At 43.4% G+C, this 26,063-nt stretch overlaps 1 protein-coding gene across 1 annotated transcript; it reads left to right on the top strand.

Annotated features, from left to right (window-relative positions):
- The first annotated feature begins 414 nt into the window (after positions 1-414).
- LOC115199129 (collagen alpha-1(VII) chain) lies at positions 415-24,969 on the top strand. The gene is made up of 23 exons (XM_029761718.1): positions 415-518; positions 605-640; positions 752-811; positions 2,087-2,131; positions 2,404-2,439; positions 3,048-3,083; positions 3,168-3,224; positions 3,391-3,462; positions 3,645-3,716; positions 3,820-3,855; positions 3,984-4,064; positions 4,180-4,233; positions 4,328-4,381; positions 4,629-4,691; positions 4,951-5,013; positions 5,165-5,281; positions 15,614-15,691; positions 15,830-15,883; positions 16,009-16,057; positions 16,588-16,818; positions 18,809-18,889; positions 20,268-20,453; positions 22,893-24,969. The coding sequence occupies exons 9-23, from the start codon at positions 3,678-3,680 to the stop codon at positions 22,910-22,912; spliced, it is 1,206 nt and encodes a 401-aa protein (XP_029617578.1). The 5' UTR covers positions 415-518; positions 605-640; positions 752-811; positions 2,087-2,131; positions 2,404-2,439; positions 3,048-3,083; positions 3,168-3,224; positions 3,391-3,462; positions 3,645-3,677; the 3' UTR covers positions 22,913-24,969.
- Positions 24,970-26,063: the final 1,094 nt, after the last annotated feature.

The raw sequence follows: 26,063 nt of genomic DNA, 5'->3' as shown, positions 1-26,063 counted from the left end.
AGTTATAAGAAACTCAACACCTTGTACTGTAGTTTTAAGAAACTCAACACCTTGTACTGTAGTTTTAAGAAACTCAACACCTTGTACTGTAGTTATAAGAAACTCAACACCTTGTACTGTAGTTTTAAGAAACTCAACACCTTGTACTGTAGTTTTAAGAAACTCAACACCTTGTACTGTAGTTATAAGAAACTCAACACCTTCTACTGTAGTTTTAAGAAACTCAATACCTTCTACTGTAGTTGTTTTCCTGGCCTTGTAGTTTTAGTCTATTTCTGGTCAGATCATGTAGTCCAAAAAAGGTTGCAGCCAAATTTATATCAAATTCACCACTAGCCAGAAAGCCAGAACAAAGATATATGTTTTCAAAGAGCAAAAATACTACCTACTAAGTAGGAAGATAATTGTGATAAAGTATGATGTGTACTGTTTTTGTTCATCTGTAGGGGGACAGGGGTAGAAGGGGTAAGAATGGATCACCCGGGACTCCAGGAGCTAAAGGGAAACCTGGAATAGAGGTATGGTGAAATATAACTTGCCCTAGGCATTTTTTGCCTTCCTATGGTAATCATGTAACATAATGGATGCTTTCTGTTTCCCAAAGGGTCCACCTGGTCTACCTGGGACGAAAGGAGAAAAGGTAAGACATTAGCCTGTTTGGTGGTGGTGGTGGTGGTGTTGTTGTTGTCGTTGTCATGTTGTATATGAGGAGATGGTAACATTAGCATTCACTTCTTCTTGTTCCCAACAGGGCGACAGTATCCCGGGGGAACCAGGCGCCAGGGGTGTGGTCGGGATCACAGGTCGCAGGGTGAGACGGAACAATGGACTTATTGACCTCAGAGAGATGGACTTAACCTCAGAGAGAGATCCTAGGCAGCATTGTAAAAGATAGAAAAGCTGCTCGTCACAACAGGATGGCACAATATGCACACATTTACACTGAACATAAATATAAACGCAGCATGTAAAGTGTTGGTCCCATGTTTCATGAGCTGAAATAAAAGATCCCATACATATTCCATATGCAAAAAAAGGTTATTTCTCTCAAATTTGGTGCATAAATTTGTTTATATCCCTGTTAGTCAGCATTTCTCCTTTGCCAAGATAATCCATCCACCTGACAGGTGTAGCATATCAAGAAGCTGATTAAACAGCATGATCATTACATAGGTGCACCTTGTGCTGGGACAATAAAGGCCACTTTAAAATGTGCAGTTTTGTCACACAACACAATGCCACAGATGACTCAAGTTTTGAGGAGTGTGCAATTGGCATGCTGCCTGCAGGATTGTCCACGAGCTGTTGCCAAATAATAACATTTCTCTACCATAAGCCGCCTCCAACGTCGTTTTAGAGAATTTGGCAGTACATCCAACTGGCCTCACAACCGCAGACCACCTGTATGGCGTTGTGAACATGGTGGCAGTGGGGTTATGGTATGTTATGGTATGGGCAGGCATTTTATCTATAGCAATTTGAATGCACAGAGATACCCTGATGAGATGGCCCATTGTCGTGCCATTCATCCGCCACCATCACCTTATGTTTCAGCATGATAATGCACATCCCCATGTTGCACGGATCTGTACACAATTCCTGGAAAATGAAAATGTCCCAGTTCGTCCATGGCCTGCATACTCACCAGACATGTCAGCATGTTTGGGATGCTCTGGATCAACGTGTACGACAGCGTGTTCCAGTTCCCACCAATATCCAGCAACTTCGTAAAGCCATTGAAGAGTGGGACAACATTCCACAGGCCACAATCAGCAGCCTGATCAACTCTATGCGAAGGAGATGTGTAGCGCTGTATGAGGCAAATGGTGGTCACACCAGATACTGACTGGTTTTCTGATCCACGCTCCTACTCATTTTTTAAAGGTATCTGTGACCAACAGATACATATCTGTATTCCCAGTCATGTGAAATCCATTAGAGCCTAATGATTAGAGCCTAATGAATTTATTTAAATTGACTGATTTCCTTATATGAAGTGTAACTCAGTAAAATCTTTGACATTTTAGCATGTTGCATTTATATTTTTGGTCAGTATAATATTTGTGATGTGTTTTGTTTGTGACAGGGTGAAAAGGGCATTGCAGGAGTCTTAGGAGCCCCAGGACACACTGTGAGTTAACATCATCACCTTTCATGACATGGACAGTCCAGAGGAGGCCGGTGGAAGAAGATATAGAAGGATGTGCTCATTGTAATGGCTGGATGTGGTCCAACGTGGCTTCCATATGTTTGATGTGTTTGATACTGTTCCATTTATTCCATTCCAGCCATTACAATGATCCTGTCCTCCTATAGCTCCTCCCACCAGCCTCCTCTGGTACAGTCATGCAGTTAAGGACATTTGTTTCCTAGCTACCTTTACCTTTGACCTCTTTTACTTAGGGTCCAAAGGGCTTCCCGGGCAGCAAAGGAGCAAAGGTAGGTTGACGGTTACTTCTTTGATGACATGATAATTTTGGTGGACTATATTTAGAAAATGTATGCGATTGAGTGGGTCTTACTAAATACTTTGATATTTTAGATTTTCATACACTCATACGTCCACTCAGGTTCTCCAGATACTTTAGATATTTTTACTTCAGAGACAGTTTTAAAGATGGTTTTGACAGCCCGGTGTTTCAGCGTTCAGTCAAATTCTCTGCTCGTTCTATTGAAGTGTCATCACTCTAGTCACTTCTGTCTCTTCAAACCCACTTTAGAGCCCTCTTTTTGAAACATGTTTCAACACTCACCATGTGGCCAGTCTATTTCAATTAACTTCAGTCCATTTTTCTGTGTATATAGGGATGTGGACAATGAAAATGAAGAGTCAATGTTTTTATGTAACTACCTGATACAGCCATATAGTATATAGTTTGTGTTTTCTACACACAGACTTCAAATAAATAGTGTCTCATAAGCCCATACAGGCTGGGCACCATTTGGTGTATGACACTAAAATACAAATACTGTCAATCAATCAATCAATCAATTATTGTATGAATGTTATAAGCCATTGATTCCTTTAATAAAATATATTTTCACAGGGTGACAGAGGTTTAGCAGGAATACAAGGAGAAAGGGTAAGCCAAACATGACATAAGTACTACACAAATAGTGTTTTGTATATGATTAATTCATATATGATGTACGTTCTTTATGTTTAGGGAAGCCCCCTCCAAATCCAGGGACCGAGAGGCTACAAGGGCTTAAAAGGAGAAGGGGTGAGAAACAAGTCCCCTAAAACAAGTCCCCTAAAACAAGACCTAGTTTTAGTTCCAGAGCAATCCTCATTAAAGAAAATGTTATTTTAGAGAGACAGCTTTGCATTTTCACTTTGTGTGTTTTCCCTTTTAAGACGCTGTTTTTTTGTTGTTTTGTTTGTTTTAGGGAGAGCGAGGTTCCCCAGGTTTCGATGGAGATAAAGGAGAGAAGGGCGAGGATGGGCCCCCAGGGTTCAAGGTGCTTCCTAATGCTTGATGACAGAACATTTTATGTGGAAAAAGAGAGAAAGAAAGATTGTTAATAGATGTAAAGAAAGAGAGACAAATAACATCAGAAACAGAAAATACATTTTCCAAAACATGGAAGCCAAAGCACATGTTGTTCTCACATTCAGCTTTTTGTTTGTTCTCCATCTGAAGGGCCTCAAAGGAGAGGCAGGGGCCAAAGGAGCCATGGGGCTGTTTGGGGCCCGTGGACCAGTGGGCCAAAAGGTCAGCAGGAAATACAGCATGTATCAATCTACAGGCTACATGGAACCACTGTTATCAGATCTATGCTGCTGTGTGTATGCTCACTGTTGTTCTGTGCTTCTAGGGAGATACTGGCGAGCCTGGAGTCAATGGAGAAGTGGTGGGTATTTATCTAACACACTTTAACATTTTAATATATAAACAGTGTCTGTATAACTGTATATATACTGTGGTGGCTTGGCATGTGGTCAAAAACAGGCTTTGTTGATTGGCTTGTTGTTGTCACAGGGTCATAACGGGGACGATGGATTGGACGGAGCCACAGGAGCCAAAGGAGACATGGGACTCCAGGGACAGAAGGGAGATCAGGTGAGGAGAGTGTGGCATAGAGCATAGAATTTAGAGACTAGACAAATAGAACCTGTCATCTGTGATTCATTATACAGTAATTCTGTTCTGTTCCGTTCTGGTATTCTATTCCTAGGGTGACAGAGGTGAACCTGGCTTACCGGGGGATACTGGGCAGACAGGAGAGAAGGTGAGGGCTTGATCATAATGTATTAGGCATGTTAATGAGATGGTAATGCAATGATCAAAGGTAACTCTTGGTGTTGGTTGTGGTTGTTGCACAGGGATTCCGAGGCCTACCTGGACGCATAGGAAGCACTGGGCTAGATGGAGAAAAGGTGAGTTGCCTGCTGTGGGATTCAATACAATGATCACAACAACACAATGTGCTCCAGGAAGCATCGTCAGTACCACTGACCCACAAAAGTAAAGGTTTACAGTAGTGCCAACTAGCTGCCACGCGCTGCATACAATTTAGTATCCGGTTCAATTGTCTGACCTAGTAGGCCGCTGTCAGACTATGGTTGCACAGTTTCAGACACAGTTTCAGTGAAAATGTAAGTATTTAATTGTTGTTTGACACAGGGAGAGATGGGTATTCCTGGAACCCCAGGACATCCAGGGCTCAATGGACTCACAGGACGGAAGGTAGGCACACACACACACACACACACACACGCACACGCACACGCACACACGCACATACACACACACTCCGAGGGTGCCTCATGGGGTTGGGATATGCAAGAAAATACATTTCCATTTCACACGTACGTATAATACACACTGGTGAAACAGGACAAATATAAGCACCCACCTAATTATTTATTTATACACACACAAATCAAAATCATTCTCACTAATCTTCTGAAAAGTGTTGATTGTGATGTTTTGTGTTGATGTGTAGGGTGAAAAAGGGGACGGGGGTATCAATGGAGTAGAGGGAGCACCAGGACTAAAAGGAGAGAAGGTTAGTTCAAATCACATGTAAAAACAATATTGAAATTAGGACTATTAATAGTCTATGTACTACAGAGGAATGTGGAAATATTCATATAGTTCTTGAAGCGTTTAGTTTTTCTCCCATCATGCACCATTCATGTTGTCCCTGTCTTGTGCAGGGCGCCACTGGTTTCCCAGGGTTCCCTGGGTTTAAGGGGTCAGCAGGGACACCAGGCAGTGATGGAGCGGAGGGGCGACCAGGACGTAATGGGTCCAAGGGAGAGACAGGAACCAAGGTAGATTGAGGTTGCCTTCCAGTCAAGGTTATTATAGTAAACGAAAACTGAAACTAAAATAAAAACAAACATTTGAAAAACTTTATAGTAAATTGAAATAAAAATTAAAAACATTTGAAAAACTAAACCTATACTGAAGCTATCATCTTTGCCTGCAAAACTAACTAAAATAACTAGACTTTAGGCAAAAATCGAATTTCAAATGGGGTTTTCGAGCTTCTGAATCTGGTGGTATAGGCCTAGCTTGTGCATCACTATCACTAGCCATCACTTGCTAACAGGGAAGAAATCAAAGGGCGAGCACGGAGCGTGAGTGGGCCAAGCTAGAACAGCTTGTGAAGTTAATGGAGCCGTTCGCAATCCACACCGACCAACTTAAAACTGACAGCCAAACTGATGTGGTGCCGTGCCCTCTCAACCTTGAGGCACACTTGCAGTCAACAACTGTAGCAAAACAGTTGGCACAGGTCCTGCTGAAGTCACTGCATGAGTGATTCACATGCATACTGAATGGCAGCCAACTTCAATCCAACCCCTGCAGCAGCTTGCCTGATGGACACAAGTGTGTCTCTGGCACTTCGCTCAACAGAGATGGAGGGCAGAATAATATTTTGTACTTCAGCAAATCAGAGAGTACAGCCGTGGACCAGCAGGACCTCAGGAAGAATCCGGCAAGCATCTAGACCACAGTGCTTCAGAAATATAGCTTCCTCGCATCGAAGATTGTGTCTGAGGTCATGGTCCAGTCAGAGGGTCAACCTGACAAGGCATTAAGTGCCCCGTGTGAGCTGCGGAAATACCTGGAAGAGGTAAAGGAGAGCATGTTTACAGAGTCACCTCTCCAGCTCTGGATGGAAAGGATGGCTGTTTATCCAAAGCTGTGCACTGTGGCACTGGATCTGGTTCCTGCCCCTGCATCCCAAGCGTTTGTGGAGAGAATATTCTCTGTCTGTGGACAACTGTCATCAGGCTTGAGAAACCGAACGAACACCTCTCTTGAAGATAAACCGAAAATCTTGTTTGCTCGAACAGAAACACACACACACAAGCTGGCTGGCTGTGAACTGATAGATTTGTGAAGTGTGGTATTGGTAATGTTTTTGCTGTTGTTGCAGCTGTTTTTATCAACCCTATTGGAAGAGGTTAGTCAGTGAAACATGTTTAATAGTACATAACATAACATGTCAAATGTGCCATGACATCATTTGTTAGTATTTTCCTCTCTCTTTCCATCAGATAAAGGTACTTGATTCTTCTTACATCTACTACTACAGTTAAAAAAGGTGTAAACATGGGCAAGAGAGTTTCCTTCCAACATATTTCTTGCACCAGTCTGGGCGCTTATCATTTCAATCCAAGTCACAATAGGATTGACTTATAATTTACACCTAACCAAACGTATGTCCTGGCCATGGAGTTGTACAGAGTCCTCTAGTGGCCAAAAGACTGTGTTAGCATGGGCAGTTCCATTGAGGACTTTCACCATTTTGATTTAGTCAACTGGCCGGGACTTTCAGCTTCATTGGCTGATCCCTCCTGATGACCCGGTTGGCATGACCTGATGACCCTGTTGGAGTAGTGACAGCCAGGTCATCCGGAGGGATCAGCCAATTAATTTCACTTGTGAAGATTAAAATGAACTATTTCAAGATGGCGTCTGTGAAAGCTGCCCTTGCTCTTACAGATGACATCTTGACACAGATGGAATGTTATGTTTATCCAAGTCTATGGTCCTGGCCCATCAGCTTACTGCCCCCCACTGGCCCATCACCTTACTGCCCCCCACTGGCCCATCACCTTACTGCCCCCCACTGACAAGAAGTGACATCACAAAGAAACGAACTATAGTCCTACAACACATAATGGCAACTCGCCTCCCTTAGGCCACGTTCTGTCCCTAACACTAACACTGAAACTAAATCCTCTAGAAATGAAATAGAAAGGTTTTTTATCAAACTGAAAAGAAATAGATACTAGTAAATCAACTCGGAAAACTAACTGAAAATAAACCAAATTTCAAATAAATATCTAAAAACAAATATAAATAAAAACTCATCTTAAATCACAAAACTATAGTAACCTTGCTTCCAGTAACCTATTGTATATTAGTGTCATGGAAGCACAATTTTGTCTGTTCTCTCTGTCTGTCTGTCTGTCTGTCTGTCTGTCTGTCTGTCTGTCTGTCTGTCTGTCTGTCTGTCTGTCCTTCATGCATAACAACCACAGCCCACCAACCCCAAAACATAGTTTTACCCAGTCACAGAGTGCACCTTAAAAAATCCACTTTCCACACACATTGTGAAGATTAGATAAAACAAGTCTGATTCTATCAGGCACATTGTCTACCTAGCAGAATGCCTGTCAGATACGTAGATAGACAGGCAGTAGACAACATTCCTATGTATAGCAACACATAGGAAGGAATAGAATAGAAGCATAATTAAGACACAGAAATGGGTCTATTTTCTGATGCGGCGGGAACACTAACCAAACCTCTATGCTAATGGCTCCTTTCAGCCACAATTAGCAGCCTCTTGATGTTGATAGGAGAGAAGGGATGGAAAGGATGTAATGATGTTCCAAGGGGACGTTTTATCACAAAACATCTGTATATGTTTGATATTTATAGGATAACTAGAGAGGCAAGGTAAGCCTAATGATCAGGTTGAGCTTTATTTAGGCAACTACGTAGTAGGAATGTACGTAGTAGGGAAGTACGTAGTAGGGAAGTACATAGTAGGGAAGTACGTAGTAGGAAGTACGTATTAGGGAAGTACGTAGTAGGGAAGTACGTAGTAGGGAAGTACGTAGTAGGGAAGTACATAGTAGGGAAGTACGTAGTAGGGAAGTACGTAGTAGGGAAGTACGTAGTAGGGAAGTACATAGTAGGGAAGTACGTAGTAGGGAAGTACGTAGTAGGGAAGTACGTAGAAAAGAAGTACGTAGTAGGGAAGTACATAAAAGGGAAGTACGTATTAGGGAAGTACGTTGTAGGGAAGTACGTAGTAGGGAAGTACGTTGTAGGGAAGTACGTAGTAGGGAAGTACGTTGTAGGGAAGTACGTATTAGGGAAGTACGTAGTTGGGAAGTACGTATTAGAGAAGTACGTATTAGGGAAGTACGTATTAGGGAAGTACGTAGTAGGGAAGTACGTATTAGGGAAGTACGTATTAGGGAAATACGTATTAGGGAAGTACGTAGTTGGGAAGTACGTAGTAGGGAAGTACGTATTAGGGAAGTACGTATTAGGGAAATACGTATTAGGGAGTACGTAGTAGGGAGTACGTATTAGGGAAGTACGTGGAGGGGAAGTACGTAGTAGGGAGTACGTAGTAGGGAAGTACGTAGTAGGGAAGTACGTAGTAGGGAAGTACATAGTAGGGAAGTACGTAGTAGGAAGTACGTATTAGGGAAGTACGTAGTAGGGAAGTACGTAGTAGGGAAGTACATAGTAGGGAAGTACGTAGTAGGGAAGTACGTAGTAGGGAAGTACGTAGAAAAGAAGTACGTAGTAGGGAAGTACATAAAAGGGAAGTACGTATTAGGGAAGTACGTTGTAGGGAAGTACGTAGTAGGGAAGTACGTTGTAGGGAAGTACGTAGTAGGGAAGTACGTAGAAAAGAAGTACGTAGTAGGGAAGTACATAAAAGGGAAGTACGTATTAGGGAAATACGTATTAGGGGAGTACGTAGTAGGGAAGTACGTAGTAGGGAAGTACGTATTAGGGAAGTACGTAGTTGGGAAGTACGTATTAGAGAAGTACGTATTAGGGAAGTACGTATTAGGGAAGTACGTAGTAGGGAAGTACGTATTAGGGAAGTACGTATTAGGGAAATACGTATTAGGGAAGTACGTAGTTGGGAAGTACGTAGTAGGGAAGTACGTATTAGGGAAGTACGTATTAGGGAAATACGTATTAGGGAGTACGTAGTAGGGAGTACGTATTAGGGAAGTACGTGGAGGGGAAGTACGTAGTAGGGAGTACGTAGTAGGGAAATACGTGGAGGGGAAGTACGTAGTTGGGAAGTACGTAGCAGGGAAGTACGTAGTAGGGAAGTACTTAGTAGGGAAGTACGTAGTAGGGAAGTACGTAGTTGGGAAGTACGTATTAGGGAAGTACGTAGTAGGGAAGTACGTAGTAGGGAAGTACGTAGTAGGGAAGTACTTAGTAGGGAAGTACGTAGTAGGGAAGTACGTATTAGGGAAGTACGTATTAGGGAAGTACGTAGTAGGGAAGTACGTAGTTGGGAAGTACGTAGCAGGGAAGTACGTAGTAGGGAAGTACTTAGTAGGGAAGTACGTAGTTGGGAAGTACGTAGTTGGGAAGTACGTAGTTGGGAAGTACGTAGTAGGGAAGTACGTATTAGGGAAGTACGTATTAGGGAAGTACATAGTTGGGAAGTACGTATTAGGGAAGTACGTATTAGGGAAGTACGTATTAGGGAAGTACGTAGTAGGGAAGTACGTATTAGGGAAGTACGTAGTAGGGAAGTACTTAGTAGGGAAGTACGTATTAGGGAAGTACGTAGTAGGGAAGTACGTAGTAGGGAAGTACGTAGTAGGGAAGTACGTAGTAGGGAAGTACGTAGTAGGGAAGTACGTATTAGGGAAGTACGTAGTAGGGAAGTACGTAGTAGGGAAGTACATAGTTGGGAAGTACGTATTAGGGAAGTACGTATTAGGGAAGTACGTAGTAGGGAAGTACATAGTTGGGAAGTACGTATTAGGGAAGTACGTATTAGGGAAGTACGTAGTAGGGAAGTACATAGTAGGGAAGTACGTATTAGGGAAGTACGTAGTAGGGAAGTACTTAGTAGGGAAGTACGTATTAGGGAAGTACGTAGTAGGGAAGTACGTAGTAGGGAAGTACGTAGTAGGGAAGTACGTAGTAGGGAAGTACGTATTAGGGAAGTACGTAGTAGGGAAGTACGTAGTAGGGAAGTACATAGTTGGGAAGTACGTATTAGGGAAGTACGTATTAGGGAAGTACGTAGTAGGGAAGTACGTAGTAGGGAAGTACGTATTAGGGAAGTACGTAGTTGGGAAGTACGTATTAGGGAAGTACGTATTAGGGAAGTACGTAGTAGGGAAGTACGTAGTAGGGAAGTACGTATTAGGGAAGTACGTAGTAGGGAAGTACGTATTAGGGAAGTACGTAGTAGGGAAGTACGTAGTAGGGAAGTACGTAGTAGGGAAGTACATAAAAGGGAAGTACGTATTAGGGAAGTACGTAGTAGGGAAGTACGTATTAGGGAAGTACGTAGTAGGGAAGTACGTAGTAGGGAAGTACGTAGTAGGGAAGTACGTAGTAGGGAAGTACGTAGTAGGGAAGTACGTAGTAGGGAAGTACGTATTAGGGAAGTACGTATTAGGGAAGTACGTATTAGGGGAGTACGTAGTAGGGAAGTACATAGTTGGGAAGTACGTATTAGGGAAGTACGTATTAGGGAAGTACGTAGTAGGGAAGTACGTAGTAGGGAAGTACGTATTAGGGAAGTACGTAGTTGGGAAGTACGTATTAGGGAAGTACGTATTAGGGAAGTACGTAGTAGGGAAGTACGTAGTAGGGAAGTACGTATTAGGGAAGTACGTAGTAGGGAAGTACGTATTAGGGAAGTACTTAGTAGGGAAGTACGTATTAGGGAAGTACGTAGTAGGGAAGTACGTATTAGGGAAGTACGTAGTAGGGAAGTACGTATTAGGGAAGTACGTAGTAGGGAAGTACGTAGTAGGGAAGTACGTAGTAGGGAAGTACGTAGTAGGGAAGTACTTAGTAGGGAAGTACGTATTAGGGAAGTACGTAGTAGGGAAGTACGTATTAGGGAAGTACGTAGTAGGGAAGTACGTATTAGGGAAGTACGTAGTAGGGAAGTACGTATTAGGGAAGTACGTAGTAGGGAAGTACGTAGTAGGGAAGTACGTAGTAGTGAGATACGTAGTTGGGAAGTACGTGGAAGGGAAGTACGTAGTTGGGAAGTACGTAGTAGGGAAGTACGTAGTAGGGAAGTACGTAGTAGGGAAGTACGTATTAGGGAAGTACGTAGTAGGGAAGTACGTAGTTGGGAAGTACGTAGTAGGGAAGTACGTAGTAGGGAAGTACGTAGTAGGGAAGTACGTGGAAGGGAAGTACGTAGTTGGGAAGTACGTAGTAGGGAAGTACATGAAAGGGAAGTACGTAGTAGGGAAGTACGTATTAGGGAAGTACGTAGTAGGGAAGTACGTAGTTGGGAAGTACGTAGTAGGGAAGTACGTAGTAGGGAAGTACGTAGTAGGGAAGTACGTATTAGGGAAGTACGTAGTAGGGAAGTACGTAGTTGGGAAGTACGTATTAGGGAAGTACGTAGTAGGGAAGTACGTATTAGGGAAGTACGTAGTAGGGAAGTACGTAGTTGGGAAGTACGTAGTAGGGAAGTACGTAGTAGGGAAGTACGTAGTAGGGAAGTACGTGGAAGGGAAGTACGTAGTTGGGAAGTACGTAGTAGGGAAGTACATGAAAGGGAAGTACGTAGTAGGGAAGTACGTATTAGGGAAGTACTTAGTAGGGAAGTACGTAGTAGGGAAGTACTTAGTAGGGAAGTACGTAGTAGGGAAGTACGTAGTAGTGAGATGCGTAGTTGGGAAGTACGTAGTAGGGAAGCACTTAGTAGGGAAGCGTGTAGTAGGGAAGTACGTAGTAGAGAGATACGTAGTAGTGAGATACGTAGTAGGGAAGTACGTAGTAGGGAAGTACATGAAAGGGAAGTACGTAGTAGGGAAGTACATAGTAGGGAAGTACGTAGTAGGGAAGTACATGAAAGGGAAGTACGTAGTAGGGAAGTACATAGTAGGGAAGTACGTAGTAGGGAAGTACGTAGTAGGGAAGTACGTAGTAGGGAAGTACGTAGTAGGGAAGTATGTAGTAGGGAAGTACATGAAAGGGAAGTACGTAGTAGGGAAGTACATAGTAGGGAAGTACGTAGTAGGGAAGTACGTAGTAGGGAAGTACGTAGTAGGGAAGTACGTAGTAGGGAAGTACGTAGTAGTGAGATACGTAGTAGGGAAGTACGTGGAAGGGAAGTACGTAGTTGGGAAGTATGTAGTAGGGAAGTACATGAAAGGGAAGTACGTAGTAGGGAAGTACATAGCAGGGAAGTACGTAGTAGGGAAGTACTTAGTAGGGAAGTACGTAGTAGGGAAGTACGTAGTAGGGAAGTACATGAAAGGGAAGTACGTAGTAGGGAAGTACGTATTAGGGAAGTACTTAGTAGGGAAGTACGTAGTAGGGAAGTACTTAGTAGGGAAGTACGTAGTAGGGAAGTACGTAGTAGTGAGATGCGTAGTTGGGAAGTACGTAGTAGGGAAGCACTTAGTAGGGAAGCGTGTAGTAGGGAAGTACGTAGTAGAGAGATACGTAGTAGTGAGATACGTAGTAGGGAAGTACATGAAAGGGAAGTACGTAGTAGGGAAGTACATAGTAGGGAAGTACGTAGTAGGGAAGTACATGAAAGGGAAGTACGTAGTAGGGAAGTACATAGTAGGGAAGTACGTAGTAGGGAAGTACGTAGTAGGGAAGTACGTAGTAGGGAAGTACGTAGTAGGGAAGTATGTAGTAGGGAAGTACATGAAAGGGAAGTACGTAGTAGGGAAGTACATAGTAGGGAAGTACGTAGTAGGGAAGTACGTAGTAGGGAAGTACGTAGTAGGGAAGTACGTAGTAGGGAAGTACGTAGTAGTGAGATACGTAGTAGGGAAGTACGTGGAAGGGAAGTACGTAGTTGGGAAGTATGTAGTAGGGAAGTACATGAAAGGGAAGTACGTAGTAGGGAAGTACATAGCAGGGAAGTACGTAGTAGGGAAGTACTTAGTAGGGAAGTACGTAGTAGGGAAGTACGTAGTAGGGAAGTATGTAGTAGGGAAGTACGTAGTAGGGAAGTATGTAGTAGGGAAGTACATGAAAGGGAAGTACGTATTAGGGAAGTACGTAGTAGGGAAGTACATAGCAGGGAAGTACGTATTAGGGAAGTACGTAGTAGGGAAGTACGTAGTAGGGAAGTACGTATTAGGGAAGTACGTAGTAGGGTAGTACGTAGTAGGGTAGTACGTATTAGGGAAGTACGTAGTAGGGAAGTACATGAAAGGGAAGTACGTAGTAGGGAAGTACGTATTAGGGAAGTACGTAGTAGGGAAGTACGTATTAGGGAAGTACGTAGTAGGGAAGTACTTAGTAGGGAAGTACGTAGTAGGGAAGTACGTAGTAGGGAAGTACGTATTAGGGAAGTACGTAGTAGGGAAGTACGTAGTAGGGAAGTATTTAGTAGGGAAGTACGTAGTAGGGAAATACGTATTAGGGAAGTACGTAGTAGGGAAGTACATGAAAGGGAAGTACGTAGTAGGGAAGTACGTATTAGGGAAGTACGTAGTAGGGTAGTACGTAGTAGGGTAGTACGTATTAGGGAAGTACGTAGTAGGGAAGTACATGAAAGGGAAGTACGTAGTAGGGAAGCACTTAGTAGGGTAGTACGTATTAGGGAAGTACGTAGTAGGGAAGTACTTAGTAGGGAAGCGTGTAGTAAGGAAGTACGTTGTAGGGAAGCACTTAGTAGGGAAGCGTGTAGTAAGGAAGTACGTTGTAGGGAAATACGTATTAGGGAAGTACGTAGTAGGGTAGTACGTAGTAGGGTAGTACGTATTAGGGAAGTACGTAGTAGGGAAGTACATGAAAGGGAAGTACGTAGTAGGGAAGTACGTATTAGGGAAGTACGTAGTAGGGTAGTACGTAGTAGGGTAGTACGTATTAGGGAAGTACGTAGTAGGGAAGTACATGAAAGGGAAGTACGTAGTAGGGAAGTACGTAGTAGGGAAGTACGTATTAGGGAAGTACGTAGTAGGGTAGTACGTAGTAGGGTAGTACGTATTAGGGAAGTACGTAGTAGGGAAGTACATGAAAGGGAAGTACGTAGTAGGGAAGTACGTATTAGGGAAGTACGTAGTAGGGAAGTACGTATTAGGGAAGTACGTAGTAGGGAAGTACTTAGTAGGGAAGTACGTAGTAGGGAAGTACGTAGTAGGGAAGTACGTATTAGGGAAGTACGTAGTAGGGAAGTACGTAGTAGGGAAGTATTTAGTAGGGAAGTACGTAGTAGGGAAATACGTATTAGGGAAGTACGTAGTAGGGAAGTACATGAAAGGGAAGTACGTAGTAGGGAAGTACGTATTAGGGAAGTACGTAGTAGGGAAGTACGTATTAGGGAAGTACGTAGTAGGGAAGTACTTAGTAGGGAAGTACGTAGTAGGGAAGTACGTAGTAGGGAAGTACGTAGTAGGGAAGTACGTAGTAGGGAAGTACATGAAAGGGAAGTACGTAGTAGGGAAGTACGTATTAGGGAAGTACGTAGTAGGGAAGTACATGAAAGGGAAGTACGTAGTAGGGAAGTACGTATTAGGGAAGTACATGAAAGGGAAGTACGTAGTAGGGAAGTACGTATTAGGGAAGTACTTAGTAGGGAAATACGTAGTAGGGAAGTACGTAGTAGGGAAGTACGTAGTAGGGAAGTACGTAGTAGGGAAGTACTTAGTAGGGAAGTATTTAGTAGGGAAGTACGTAGTAGGGAAGTACTTAGTAAGGAAGTACGTAGTAGGGAAGTACTTAGTTGGGAACTACGTAGTAGGGAAGTACGTAGTAGGGAAGTACTTAGTAGGGAAGTATTTAGTAGGGAAGTACGTAGTAGGGAAGTACTTAGTAAGGAAGTACGTAGTAGGGAAGTACTTAGTTGGGAACTACATAGTCGGGAACTACATAGTAGGGAAGTACGTGGGTCTCTTGTAATACTATACCATTTTTGTATAATGGAATTTAGATTGAAGGAAGTTGTCGGTTTGTATTTATATGTGAGAGAGTGTGTGTCTATCTGTGCGTGTGTCTGTCTGTCTGTCTGTCTGTCTGTCTGTCTGTCTGTCTGTCTGTCTGTCTGTCTGTCTGTCTGTCTGTCTGTCTGTCTGTCTGTCTGTCTGTCTGTCTGCGTGTGTGTGTGTGTGTGTGTGTGTGTGTGTATCTGTGTGTGTGTGTTTATCTGTGTGTGTGTGTCTATCTGTGTGTGTGTGTGTGTGTGTGTGTGTGTCTATCTGTGTGTGTGTGTCTATCTGTTTGTGTGTGTGTGTGTTTATCTGTGTGTGTGTGTGTGTCTATCTGTGTGTGTTTGTCTACCTGTGTGTGTGCCTATCTGTGTGTGTGTCTGTCTGTGTGCCTGCCTGTTTGTGCATGTGCCTGTGAGAGCACATGTGCGTGGGCTCACTAGCACGCGCAGCACCTGTGTGAGTAAGAGCATTCTCCATTTTGCTGTGTTGTTGTCCCAGGGAGAGAGGGGCAGGAGAGGCAGAGGGAAGCCTTGTCAGACAGGACCACCTGGAAGTCCAGGACAAAGAGGAGGCAGTGTAAGCTACTTCATAGACCAGACACATAACACTCACACACATGTTGTTGTTCATGTATCAATACCTAATGGGAGTTACTGTCACTAGGCTGGGTGACAGTAATAACTGCTGTGATTATAACCACTGTGTCTTTTCCAGGGAGAGCTCGGAAACGAGGGACTGAAGGGAGAGAAAGGGGAACCCGGACTCTCTGTAAGTGCATCTTACTTATTCCCACACACACGTTTGACACCTGCCTGGCCCAAGACATATTTGTATTGACAGACAGCTTGGTTGAAGACAGGGTCTAAGCAGCACTCTGCTCTCTCTGTTCTCAGGCCGAGGAGGTGAAGGAGCTGGTCAACCAAGAGGTTGTGAACCAGTGTGGTGAGTGTTTCTGTGTTTCGCTGTGTGTGCGCATGCAGGTCTGTGTGTCTGTTCTACATTCTATAACTCCCACTGCTGCGGCATGGCGCCCCTGTGTGTTCTGCCATCTGGTGTTCCCTCTCTATGGAATGGCCCGTTGAGAGAGGGGACACCGTGACCAACCGGAGTCATTCACAAACACCAGACTCATAAACCATAAACCAGACTCCTAAACCATAAACCATCACCAGAACCCATAGGGCACTACAACCACAGGGTCAAACGCATCTTTAGTTTACACCTCCACAACTTTGAGGACAAAGGCATTGTTGCCTTATCCGTAGTGAACATCATTAAAGTAGAGAATTCCTTTTGTGTCAACATATCATATCAAATGTATCATATCAAATGTCCTCCATTAGTTTCCAGGCGAGGTGTGAATACCAGACTATGAAATTGTCAATTGAAACCAGTAAAAGCCTCTTTAAGGCAGGCTCATGTTTATTCAATGGTAGGGGAAACACTGACTATTCTCTCTCTGGTTGTTGCAGGGATGGACTTGAAGTTTGTGGTGAAGTCCAAGGACCCGGATGCTGAGAGCATGTTGTTTGAGAGGGATCCGGACGAGCCTGTATCCATCCTCACTCGCAGCCTACCTGAGGATGAGATGGGAGAGGAGGAAGAGGACAAGAAAAGACTTGAAAAGGAGCTGGTAGGATCAACCACTCCTCCCCCCGTCTCCCTGCGAGAGGAGGGGACCCCAGGTGATGACCACCTTACCGGTAAGTCAAAGTTAGAAGTTTGTGCCGTGGTCTGGTGTAGCGGTCCAAGCTCCTGACCACATATATGGCCCTGGTCCCGATGTCATGCTGCTTTCCATTCCTGTACAGCATAGCCACACTTTTTTACATAGGAGAAAACCTAAACGTCTCTTGTCTGTCACGAATGTTGAATAAAATGATATTTAAACTGTGGGGTTGGTTCTTATTCGGGTCGAAATTCCAGACAAATATCCACGGAAATGTATTGTTAATACCCCACCTATTTGAGGAACGAATAAATAAAAAGCTGTTGTTTTTTTCTTCATGTAAACACTTCCCTTGTCCCTAAGTGAGACCCCCACTTAGACCAACCTAATATCCTATCCATCTATTTACTAACCTCCAGAGTTGACCCCAACCCTGAAACTAGACTCTCCATTCTGAGTGCTTTATTACTGTGAGTAGAAAAGGACGAGGACAAAGACAGAGGGAAAGAGAGAGAGAGGCAGAAAGAAGCAATCAAAACACAGTGTTATCACGGGTCATTATCCTAGCCAGCCCTAGACTAACCAACCCTAGGCTAACCAACCCTAGGCTAGCCAGCCCTAGGCTAACCAACCCTAGGCTAACCAACCCTAGGCTAACCAACCCTAGGCTAACCAACCCTAGGCTAGCCAGCCCTAGGCTAGCCAGATCAAGGCTAACCAACCCTAGGCTAACCAACCCTAGGCTAGCCAGCCCTAGGCTAACCAACCCTAGGCTAGCCAGCCCTAGGCTAACCAACCCAAGGCTAGCCAGCCCTAGGCTAACCAACCCTAGGCTAACCAACCCTAGGCTAACCAACCCTAGGCTAACCAACCCTAGGCTAGCCAGCCCTAGGCTAGCCAGCCCTAGGCTAACCAACCCTAGGCTAACCAACCCTAGGCTAGCCAGCCCAAGGCTAACCAACCCTAGGCTAACCAACCCTAGGCTAGCCAGCCCAAGGCTAACCAACCCTAGGCTAGCAAGCCCTAGACTAGCCAGCCCTAGGCTAGCCAGCCCTAGGCTAACCAACCCTAGGCTAGCTAGCCCTAGGCTAGCCAGCCCAAGGCTAACCAACCCTAGGCTAACCAACCCTAGGCTAGCAAGCCCTAGGCTAGCCAGCCCTAGGCTAACCAACCCTAGGCTAACCTACCCTAGGCTAGCCAGCCCTAGGCTAACCTACCCTAGGCTAACCTACCCTAGGCTAGCCAGCCCGAGGCTACTGGGCTTCTGATCCCATTTGAATCCCTATTTCAGGTTCCATTGAACCAAAGAGATGGGAAATAATCAAAGGCTCACATTGCCCCTGTCAATGTCAATGTCACCAATGTTATGTGTAATCCCCCGCCCGGGATCGTGACATCTAGCTTAACGTGCAGGTATATACATATCACCTGAGTTCCAAAATATTGGATCTTTTCAAATGCTCTGAGCGTTTGATTGAACTTGCCTGGTGTGCCAGATGGGCGGGGTTATCACTTTTGGGAGTATTACATTGATTCCATTACACCAGACTTGATTTTCCTGATAAAAAAAAGTTAAATAAGAATAAAATACAAACTCCATAATCTCCCCGTAAATGCAGTGTATTTTACATGCAAAATGTATCAGTCACAGACAAACATCCGACTTGGAGATAACGGACGGACATTTGTAGATATTTCCATCTGTCATTAGTCTTATTGGTCATAAATCCTTTCCTCCATGTCTCCCTATTCATCCTCCAGTATGAACCTATAGAGAGTCAGTAAGACAGACCAAGTCAGTCGGACAGACTGAAGTGGGTCAGTGCCGAGTCTGCAGACCACGGCTGTATTCCAAATGGCACTCCATTCCCTGTATAGTGTAATACTTTAGACCCGGGCCAATAGAGTTGACATTTATCAAGGGCCCTGTGTGTTGATTAGAGGAGTGGTTCGCAGCAGGCCCCACTTAGTGATAAATGGTGAATCCACCTGTCTGTAACCTAATGAGTTCTCTCGGCCTTCAGACTCTGGAGCCAACAGGGGAGCGGATTGGGGACTGAGGCACAGGAGAAGAAGGGTTCCGGGAGTTGGGCCACACTCATCAGGTGAATGAATGGAACTTGTTTTCCTTTCCATCTCTCTCTTTTCTCTCTCCGTCTTTCCTCTTCCTCTTGTTCGCGCTTCTTCCTCTCCTCTTGTCATTTTGATTCTTGCTTATTTCTCTTGCACTCTCTCACTTTCAATCCCTCCCTCCCTCCCCCCTCTTTCTCTCCCCCCTCTTTCTCTCCCCCCTCTCTCTCTCCCCCTCTCTCTCCCTACCTCCCTCTCTCCCTCCCTCTCTCTCTTTATCTCCCTCCCTCCCTCCCTCTCTCTCTCGCTCTCTTTATCTCTCTTCCTCTCTCTCTCTCTCCCCTCTCTCTCTCTACCCCCCTCCCCTATCTCTCTATCTCTCTCCACCCTTTCTCTCTCTCTCTCTCTCTCTCTCTCTGTCTTTCTCTCTCTCTTTCTCTCTCTCTCTTCCTCTCTCTCTCTCTCTCTCTCTTTCTCTCTCTGTCTTTCTCTCACTCTCTCTGTCTCTCTTTGGTTTCCCTCTCTCTCTCTTTCTCCCCCTCTCTCGCTCTCTCTTTCCGTCTCTCTCCCTCTCTCTCTTTCTATCTCTCCCCCTCTCTCTCTCCCCTCTCTCTTTCTCTCTCTCTCTCTCTCTCTCTCTTCCTCTCCCTGTCTCTGTCTCTCGCTCTCTCTCTCTGTCTCTCCCTCCCTCTCTCTCTTACTCTCTCCTCTCTCTCTCCTCCCTCTCTCTCCCTCTCTCTCTTTCCCCCTCTCTCTCTCTCTCTCTCTTCCTCTCTCTTCCTCTTTCTCTCTCTCTATCTCTCCCTCTCTCTCTCTCTCTCCCTCTCTCTTTCTCGCTTTCTCCCCCTCTTCCTCTCTCTTTGTCTCTCTCGCTCTCTCTCTCTTCATCTTTCTCTCTCTCTGTCTCTCTCTCTTCATTTTTTTCTCTCTCTCTGTCTCTCCCTCTCTCTCTTATATTAGTCTGTAATGAGAAGGGAGTGTATGGGGCACAATGCGGGACGAGAAAGATAAGAGTGTGTGTGTGTTGGTGTGCGCTCGCTAGAATTTATGAATGAATGTGCAACCCACATTGAAAGGCAAAACTATTAAAAAACATTATTCACTTAATTAATGGATGATCTAACAATGACTCAAATGCTTGATATCACAGCACAATGAACATTATTTCTTTGGTTTCCACAAAGGATTTTAATTCACTGAGGATAATATTCCTAATTCTACGTTTTTGAATGTGTTCACTCTTGTCAAACATGCCTCAGAAAAGCTTCTCTTAATTCTCTGATACTTAACTCCTATAATTTAGTGATTAGCCTGGTCCCAGATCTGTTTGTGCTGTCTAGCTCCTACAGTCATCATCATGTTTGGCACAAACAGATCTGTGACCAGGTTATATTGTCTCTACTTTTGCTTTAGACTTGACCCCTGACCCCTGCCTGCAGCCCATGTCAGAGGGGGGATGTTGGGAGTATGTCCTGCTGTGGTACTACCACCCCCGCTCCGGGGAATGCCGGCCGTTTGTCTACGGGGGTTGTGAGGGCAACCACAACCGCTTCAACACCAAACACGATTGTCAGAGGTGGTGTGGGAAAGAGAGGAGAGGTAGGGAACTACTTGGTGCCGGTAATAGTCTCCAGGTCAGAGTTACGGGGGACATCTGGGGGGAGGTGAACCAACAGCCGGAGGGTTACTGGCTTCAATATCCCATGTGCTATCTAGCGCCGTTGTGCCCTTGAGCATGGCACTTTACCCCTAATTGCTCCAGAGGCAGGTTGGGTACTGTGACAGCAAAAAAATAAGGACTTTTCAGTCCAAATGGACCAATAAAGCAAATATTGTATTCTATTGAAATAACTACAGAAGATTTGGGATGCAGAGGAGAGGTAGGAAACCGCTAGGGATGACTAGGGAATGACAGGAGGAGATTTGGGAAGCAGAGGAGAGGTAGGAAACCGCTAGGGATGACTAGGGAATCACAGGAGGAGATTTGGGAAGCAGAGGAGAGGTAGGGAACCGCTAGGGGTGACTAGGGAATAACAGGAGGAGATTTGGGAAGCAGAGGAGAGGTAGGAAACCGCTAGGGATGACTAGGGAATAACAGGAGGAGATTTGGGAAGCAGAGGAGAGGTAGGAAACCGCTAGGGGTGACTAGGGAATCACAGGAGGAGATTTGGGAAGCAGAGGAGAGGTAGGAAACCGCTAGGGATGACTAGGGAATTACAGGAGGAGATTTGGGAAGCAGAGGAGAGGTAGGAAACCGCTAGGGATGACTAGGGAATCACAGGAGGAGATTTGGGAAGCAGAGGAGAGGTAGGGAACCGCTAGGGGTGACTAGGGAATAACAGGAGGAGATTTGGGAAGCAGAGGAGAGGTAGGAAACCGCTAGGGATGACTAGGGAATAACAGGAGGAGATTTGGGAAGCAGAGGAGAGGTAGGAAACCGCTAGGGGTGACTAGGGAATGACAGGAGGAGATTTGGGAAGCAGAGGAGAGGTAGGGAACCGCTAGGGGTGACTAGGGAATTACAGGAGGAGATTTGGGAAGCAGAGGAGAGGTAGGGAACCGCTAGGGGTGACTAGGGAATTACAGGAGGAGATTTGGGAAGCAGAGGAGAGGTAGGGAACCGCTAGGGGTGACTAGGGAATGACAGGAGGAGATTTGGGAATGAGACATATACACTACCGTTCAAAAGTTTGGGGTCACCTAGAAATATCCTTGTTTTTGAAAGAAAAGCACATTTTTTGTCCATTAAAATAACATCAAATTGATCAGAAATACAGTGTAGACATTATTAATGTTGTAAATGACTATTGTAGCTGGAAATGGCAGATTTTTTATTGAATATCTACATAAGGGTACAGAGGCCCATTATCAGCAACCATCACTCCTGTGTTCCAATGGCACGTTGTATTAGTTAATTCAAGTTTATAATTTTAAAAGGCTAATTGATCATTAGAAAACCCTTTTGCAATTATGTTAGTATAGCTGAAAACTGTTGTTCTGACTAAAGAAGCACTAAAACTGGCCTTCTTTAGTCTAGTTGAGTATCTGGAGCATCAGCATTTGTGAGTTCGATTACAGGCTCAAAATGGCCAGAAACAAAGAACTTTCTTCTGAAACTCGTCAGTCTATTCTTGATCTGAGAAATGAAGGCTATTCCATGCGAGAAATTGCCAAGAAAGTGAAGATCTCGTACAACGCTGTGTACTACTCCCTTCATAGAACAGCGCAAACTGGCTCTAACCAGAATAGAAAGAGTGGGAGGCCCCCGTGCACCACTGAGCAAGAGGACAAGTACATTAGTGTCTAATTTGAGAAACAGACGCCTCACAAGTCCTCAGCTGGCAGCTTCATTAAATAGTACCCGCAAAACACCAGTCTCAACGTCAACAGTGGAGAGGCAACTCTGGGATGCTGGCCTTCTAGGCAGAGTTGCAAAGAAAAAGCCATATCTCAGACTGGCCAATAAAAATAAAAGATTAAGACGGGCATAAGAACACAGACACTGGACAGAGGAACTCTGCCTAGATGGCCAGCATCCCGGAGTTGCCTCTTCATTGTTGACGTTGAGACTGGTGTTTTGCGGGTACTATTTAATGAAGCTGCCAGTTGAGGACTTGTGAGGCGTCTTTTGAATGGTAGTGTACATATATTCAAAATATGTCCGTTGTGACAACTAGCATGTCCATTGACAACTACCAACAGTACATTTCCTAAAAGAAAATGCAGCACTTGAATGCACCATCAATCAGGGCCAAGGTTGGTATTCAGGAATAGAAGGGGTCAAAGATGGAAGGAACCAATCAGACTAGCCAGAGCTGGCACTAGAAAAGAGAGAGGTGATCTAGACAGCCATTGTGAATCTTGGGATAAACATGGCAAACACCATCCAGCCGGGTCAAACACATTATTTGAAGTGCACTTGATTTAGCTTGCCGTATGACAAATGTATTACACAGTCTGGCACACACAAATGCAATCTCAAAGGAGGGGCAGTACGCTATTGTTGCATTACATAACACATTCATTGTTTCTTCACAGGTCTTGAGCCTAGAAGGTGAGAGACAGCCGCCAATCAAGACAATTATTTTTTTTGTAAATGCCACAGTGTAAAATGTTAGAATTTTTGTGCAGATGTGTTTTTTATATTTAAAGTAACCTAATGATTATCCACACTTGAGAGAAATGCCCATATAGACCAGAGCTGCATGGGTTTCATATATTTGCAAAATCATTTGAAATGCTTTTTCTGTGCCTGTTTGAGCTTGCCTGGCTTAATAACCCAATAGAAAAGTCCCAAAACTGCAAAATCCTGCCCATCTGGGACTCCAGGCAGTCTTAAGCTAATGCTCAAATTACTTTTCAGTCATTTGAACCCAGGTCTAATACAGGCATTATATTTTCTATGGACTATGACAATTATAGTGACTCACCATGTGAATGTTATGAATGTGTTCTTTCATGTTTTAATCAAAAGGTAGCCTGCACATTCTGTAGTACTATAGTATAGCACATTCTATACTACTATAGTATAGTATGGCACATTCTATAGTACTATAGTATAGCACATTCTATACTACTATAGTATAGCACATTCTATAGTATAGCACATTCTAGAGTACTATAGTATAGCACATTCTATAGTACTATAGTATAGCACATTCTATAGTACTATAGTATAGCACATTCTATAGTACTATAGTATAGTATAGCACATTCTATAGTACTATAGTATAGTACATTCTATAGTACTATAGTATAGCACATTCTATAGTACTATAGTATAGCACATTCTATAGTACTATTGTATAGCACATTCTATAGTACTATAGTATGGCACATTCTATAGTACTATAGTATACCACATTCTATAGTACTATAGTATAGCACATTCTATACTACTATAGTATAGCACATTCTATAGTACTATAGTATAGCACAGTCTGTATAGTACTATGGTATAGCACATTCTGTATAGTATAGCACATTCTATAGTACTATAGTATAGCACATTCTATGGTACTATAGTATAGCACATTCTATAGTACTGTAGTATGGCACATTCTATAGTACTATACTATAGCACATTCTATAGTACTATAGTATAGCACATTCTATAGTGCTATAGTATAGCACATTCTATAGTACTATAGTATAGTATAGCACATTCTATAGTACTGTAGTATAGCACATTCTATAGTACTATAGTATAGCACATTCTATAGTAGTATAGTATAGCACATTCTATAGTAGTATAGTATAGCACATTCTATAGTACTATAGTATAGCACATTCTATAGTACTACTTCTAAGTGCATAATTTGTTCTAGTTGTTTTTAACACTTCAACCCTGATACTACTGATAGAGTTTAAACCCTGATACTACTGATAGAGTTTAAACCCTGATACTACTGAAATAGTTTAAACCCTGATACTACTGAAATAGTTTAAACCCTGATACTACTGATAGAGTTTAAACCCTGATACTACTGAAATAGTTTAAACCCTGATACTACTGAAATAGTTTAAACCCTGATACTACTGAAATAGTTTAAACCCTGATACTACTGAAATAGTTTAAACCCTGATACTACTGAAATAGTTTAAACCCTGATACTACTGATAGAGTTTAAACCCTGATACTACTGAAATAGTTTAAACCCTGATACTACTGAAATAGTTTAAACCCTGATACTACTGATAGAGTTTAAACCCTGATACTACTGATAGAGTTTAAACCCTGATACTACTGAAATAGTTTTTAACACTTTAACCCTGATACTACTGATATAGTTTAAACCCTGATACTACTGACATTTTTTAAACCCTGATACTACTGAAATAGTTTAAACCCTGATACTACTGATAGAGTTTAAACCCTGATACTACTGATAGAGTTTAAACCCTGATACTACTGAAATAGTTTTTAACACTTTAACCCTGATACTACCGAAATATGTTTATTGTATTGGTACATGATTGTGCACCAATGGCACTGTTTATGTGAATTTATAATGAGTATTTACTATTTGAATGTGTGTCATTAAATCACAACAATGAGTCTATGATGTTCCTTTACCACTGTGTGTGTCAGTGAGTCACAACAATGAGTCCATGACGTTCCTTTACCACTGTGTGTGTCAGTGAATCACAACAATGAGTCTATGATGTTCCTTTACCACTGTGTGTGTCAGTGAATCACAACAATGAGTCTATGACGTTCCTTTACCACTGTGTGTGTCAGTGAGTCACAACAATGAGTCCGTGACGTTCCTTTATCACTGTGTGTGTCAGTGAATCACAACAATGAGTCTATGACGTTCCTTTATCACTGTGTGTGTCAGTGAATCACAACAATGAGTCCATGACGTTCCTTTACCACTGTGTGTGTCAGTGAATCACAACAATGAGTCTATGATGTTCCTTTATCACTGTGTGTGTCAGTGAATCACAACAATGAGTCCATGACGTTCCTTTACCACTGTGTGTGTCAGTGAATCACAACAATGAGTCTATGATGTTCCTTTATCACTGTGTGTGTCAGTGAATCACAACAATGAGTCCATGACGTTCCTTTACCACTGTGTGTGTCAGTGAATCACAACAATGAGTCTATGAAGTTCCTTTACCACTGTGTGTGTCAGTGAATCACAACAATGAGTCTATGATGTTCCTTTATCACTGTGTGTGTCAGTGAATCACAACAATGAGTCCATGACGTTCCTTTACCACTGTTTGTGTCAGTGAATCACAACAATGATTCTATGAAGTTCCTTTACCACTGTGTGTGTCAGTGAATCACAACAATGAGTCTATGACGTTCCTTTACCACTGTGTGTGTCAGTGAATCACAACAATGAGTCTATGACGTTCCTTTACCACTGTGTGTGTCAGTGAGGGTCGGTGCCGTTTAAGATGAGGGAGGACTAGTTTTATTACAGCATATTGTATGACTTTCATTCATATTCCATTCACCTTACTACTACATGATCCTCACATTTTCACATTTTCCCTGTTCCCATCATGAGGTTGCTATAACCTAGCCAATGAATGAAAGTTTACAGGTCGAGAGAAAGATTTGAGGTGACAGGCAGTGACACACGAACAGACAGTGACACATTCAATACCGTCTTGCACACTCTTGCCTGCATCTAGCTGATCTACGGTGTAATCATTAGTCCAACAGTTGCAAATTAGAGTTTCTATTGGACA

This window comes from Salmo trutta, chromosome 8 (assembly GCF_901001165.1).
Source record: "Salmo trutta chromosome 8, fSalTru1.1, whole genome shotgun sequence".
NCBI lineage: Eukaryota > Metazoa > Chordata > Actinopteri > Salmoniformes > Salmonidae > Salmo > Salmo trutta.
This window is presented reverse-complemented; position numbering and strand designations above follow the sequence as displayed.